At 54.8% G+C, this 4040-nt stretch overlaps 1 protein-coding gene across 1 annotated transcript in view; it reads left to right on the top strand.

Moving 5' to 3' along the window:
* The window catches only part of WDR73 (WD repeat domain 73), a 4337-nt gene extending 3257 nt beyond the window's left edge, over positions 1-1080 (top strand). The window contains exons 5-6 of the mRNA XM_009867258.1: positions 135-257; positions 842-1080. Coding sequence (XP_009865560.1) covers positions 135-257; positions 842-1080 — 362 coding nt within the window. The remainder of the gene's footprint in view (positions 1-134; positions 258-841) is intronic.
* Positions 1081-4040: the final 2960 nt, after the last annotated feature.

Genomic DNA, 4040 nt, shown 5'->3' with positions numbered 1-4040 from the left:
GGAGGCTGCGTCCGTCCCCTCGGCGCTGTGTGCCGAGCACTGGTGCATGGCAGTCGGGCGTGGGCCTCGAGGTTCTGGCTCGAGCTCCCAGCCCGTAGCTTGCCTCTCAAGCGGAGGGCACCTCGTCCTCACAGATGTCAGAAAAACCTCCGAGTTCTTGGCCTCAGCAAAGTGCCGAGTTCCCTCTCCTCGCTCAGGTGCAGAGTTCCTGTGTGTCTCCTGGGCTCCTGCTCTGGAAGGCTGCCTGGCTGTTTCAGGTGTGTGCTTTGGCCAAAGATTTCTTTTTCTGTTTTGTTTTTTTTTTTAATCTGTATTTCTATCGAGGGCCAGTTCACCCCACCTTGCTTTAAACACTCCAGTTTGGGGGTGGTTGTTCAGAGCGCTCTTCCCGGAGCCGGTGGCACAGCGAGCTAATCTTCTGCTGCAGCTGCCCCCAACAACTGCAGAAGGGGCCTGGATGGGTTCTGGGGGATTCCCACTTCCCTCCCGGGAGAGCAAAGTCCCCGAGCACTTAGCAAACACTGCCCTGATAGTGCCAGTGACGGCCTGGCTGTTGGGATTCTGATAATACTGGCTGGGCAGCAAGGCTGCCTCTTGGCTGGAGGATTGCAGATTCAGACCGGTGAATCAGCAAGCTTTTTTGGATCTGGCCTGTGTTCTCCCCAGCAGCTGTTAGCTCGAGCCGAGCTCCTCAGAGGTTTGGAAGCTCTGCTGTCACAGGTTTTCAGTACGGGCCTTTGTTCTCGTTTCCATCTCCGCAGCCCTGCTGGGAGGCGAGCCCGCTAGGACGAGAGCAAAGCAATTTATTTCTGCGCTCTCTCACCATTCTCTTTTATTCAAGGTTTTGATGGGACCGTGCACGTGTACGACACGCAGAGTTGGGACAACTCCGGCAGGGAAGTGGAGCCGATCTTTATCCACAAAGGCCACGTGTTCGGCGGGCCCGGCGGTGGCAGAGACCCTCCCCAGGTCACGGCGCACACGTGGCATCCGCAGAAACAGAGAACGTTGCTGTCGGCAGCGAGCGACGGTTCCCTGCACGTTTGGGACTGGGTTCAGTCTTGTGGGAAGTGTGGGTAGGCGGTGCTTTCGGTGAGATGGGGTGGGTTTCCTGTTTCCTATGTTCTAGTTTGCGTAGGCTGTGGAGGTATCTGCACGCACACACCGTTTTGAACCCGTTGTAGTGAACAGAGACAAATGTAAAGAGTGATGTTTTGATATAGTAAAAAATGTTGGTTATGTTGCTTGTTCTGCTGCCTTCAAACAATAGCTGTGACTCCGTTGGTAGCCTGTAGTTCTGGTTGTGTCTGCTAGCAGAGAACATCCTGCTGTCATTTTACTGTAGACACTTGTGTCTGCACCAGACTTTTCAGAAAAGGAAAAAAAAAAAAAAAAAAGCACAAGTACAGTTTAAGGAAATGGGCTGTTCCGCGACGTATTTAACCTGTTCTTTTCAGGCCTGAAGAATGGGGTGGAAGGTCGTCCTCCTCGTGGGGTGTTGGCGTTTTGTCACGTGTGTGTGTCACAAGTTGTGGCCTCTGCTCAGGAAGTCGCAGTGCAAGCGCAGCCCGTTTGCAAAAGGAACAGGAACGACCTTTTTAGCCCCAGCCTGCTACAAGCTTTGCCCTCCCCCTCCCTGTGTAACTGGAGAGCACACGATCTAAGAAAACACGTTGGTATCGCTTGGCGATTTTCCCACCAACTGAAAGTTTAAATTTGATCGAGCTAATGTGATTTCCTGGGCCTGAGGAAACCAGGCAACAACGACTTTGCAACGCCTACGCTGTTACCAAGGTGTTACCTGGGGAGAAAAAAAAAACAAACTGTCTGCTCCTTAACCCGAGTGTGTCTCATCAAGGAGGGAGGCCAGAGCCCGGCAGGGGTTGCTCGCCCCGGTCCTGGGGGCTTGTGTTGCTAGAGCAGCCCAGCCTGGATCCTGGACCAGAAGAAAAGTTTGCCCGGGGTGTGCCAGGCTGTGTCCCCTCTGTTCCTCATCCCAGCACCCTGCGTTTGCCATCCCCTCGTGCTTCTAAGTGCCTTTTCGCGGTTATTTCTGGGGTGGGGAACCACTGCTCCGCTTCCCTGGGCGGCGAGGAAGCTTTTCAGGGTGTGATGCGAGGTGAGAGCACAGGGAGGGGGCTGAGGACAGGCGAGGCGGGTGAGCTGGGGTGAAGGTTGTGCTTTGGGAGGAGTGGTGTGCGGGAAGCCGGGAAGGCCGTGTACCCGGCCAAGCTGTGTCATGGCAACAGCCCTTTGCCTTTGAAGGATGAAACCTGCTCCCATCTTCCACATGATAACGGGGAAGCTCTGTGCCGTCGCCTCCCAGCACAAACCCACTGGGCTCTTCCACCCTACACCCAAAAATTCTCCATGGCAGCACGTGAAATGTCCTGCCCAAGGTTTGTGTCACCACCGGCAGCAGCGGTTGCTCTTCCAGGCACGGAGAATGCCTGTTAGAGCCCAGGAAGGGGTGAGGACTCATGTGGGAACACCTGCCTGGTCCTGCTTTCCACCCCTGGAGGGTGCCCCAGCAATACCAGTCCAGCTGTGCCAATGTCAAACTGGTGTGAACGGGTTCTCTAAAGGGGGCTGGGGGGATTTCTGGCCCCGTGAGGGCTGGCTAGGAGAGCTTTCCAGTTTCTACATCTGCTATTGAGTGTGCACAACCTGCCCTGCCCCTCCAGGTTCACGAGTTCAGGAGGTGGCTTTTCAGTCCCAAAACTCGGACCAAGTGCAGTCCCAGGAGGGACAGCTGCTGGGGACAAAGGCACAGAGGGTTTCCTGGGTGGGATCCTGCTGCTCAAGGCATCTTTTTTTGAGCACACCTGGGAGCAGAAGATTTGGCAAACAGAGGTGCAAGAGCTCAGCCGCTGCAATTTCTCTGGGCACGAGATGCAGCCTCTAGATGGAAACTCCCAGCAGGATGAGGGTCTGGTTTTGGAGACCACTGCAGCCTTCCAGCCACCAGGCTCCAGCTGTGCCACACCATGATGATGCAGGGAGCGCAGAGAGGACAGGGAAGCAAACTTGCTTGGCTTCCTGGAGAAACGGGACTTAAGCAATAGCACAGTTTGCACTAATCTAAACTTCCCATTTTATTTTTCCCAAAATAACTTAAGCTTTCTTGTCCAGTTTGAACTAGATTTGACAAGGGACTGGAGATGTCCAAAACAGGGAGTGCTTGCAGCTGCTCTGGAAAGGGATCACACACAGAGGAGGGATCTCCCTTTAAACTTGACGCTGGAGAACTGGGGGCAGTAAGGGCGTCTCTCCCAGAAATGCACCACGTGGACTTTCAGGCCACGCCTGAACATTTGATCTGTTTGATCTGTGTGACTGTGGGGACTTTGGCTTTGCTTGGCCCTTGCTGGGGAAGGTGGGGATGGCTCCTGTCCTTGGCACAAACACTGATGCCTCTGAGATGGACCGACCTCAGGGCGGTCTCTCCTTCCCCTACGGCATCAGCGTGGCAGCTGCATCGGCCACGGATATGTCCAACCTCTGCTCTCCGTGGGGCCATGGAAAAGTCCTCCAAAACCTTGGTTTGGGCGTCTCTACACTCACTGCTCTCCCTGGCTCCTTCTCAGCCCCTTTTAGGGCAAGACATGATTCCAACCCAAGTGAGCCTGGGTTTTATTCCGCAGCGCAAGGTTGCGCCCTGCAATGATGAGGGGAGCTACAGCAAGGGCAGGAGCTCGGTCTCTTGCACCCAAAAAGTGATTGTGAGAGCAGAGGGGAAACTTAACGCAACTACTTTGTGCAACACCAGGGGCTGAGAGGAGGGTGATGCTTGCAGCGCTGCTTCTGACGGTGCTTTAGGAGGGTGCCTGGCTGTTTTTAAGGACTGGGGACTTCTGCTTTGAGGCTTTGCATTGCTGGGCTCTATTTGTGGCTGGACTTAACAGGGCAGCACCTGTGTGTGCCTGTTCCCATGGCAGTTGGAGCACTCTTGTGAGTCCAGGACACCTCCATCCACATTGAAGGCCATCCAAGTCACTGTCCCACACACCAGTGACACAGGTCTGGTCTCCAGCTCTCAG

The sequence above is a fragment of the Apaloderma vittatum genome, unplaced genomic scaffold, assembly GCF_000703405.1.
Source record: "Apaloderma vittatum isolate BGI_N311 unplaced genomic scaffold, ASM70340v1 scaffold29523, whole genome shotgun sequence".
Taxonomy (NCBI): Eukaryota; Metazoa; Chordata; class Aves; order Trogoniformes; family Trogonidae; genus Apaloderma; species Apaloderma vittatum.
The sequence above is the reverse complement of the archived record's forward strand: the minus strand, read 5'-3'. Positions and strand labels throughout refer to the sequence as shown.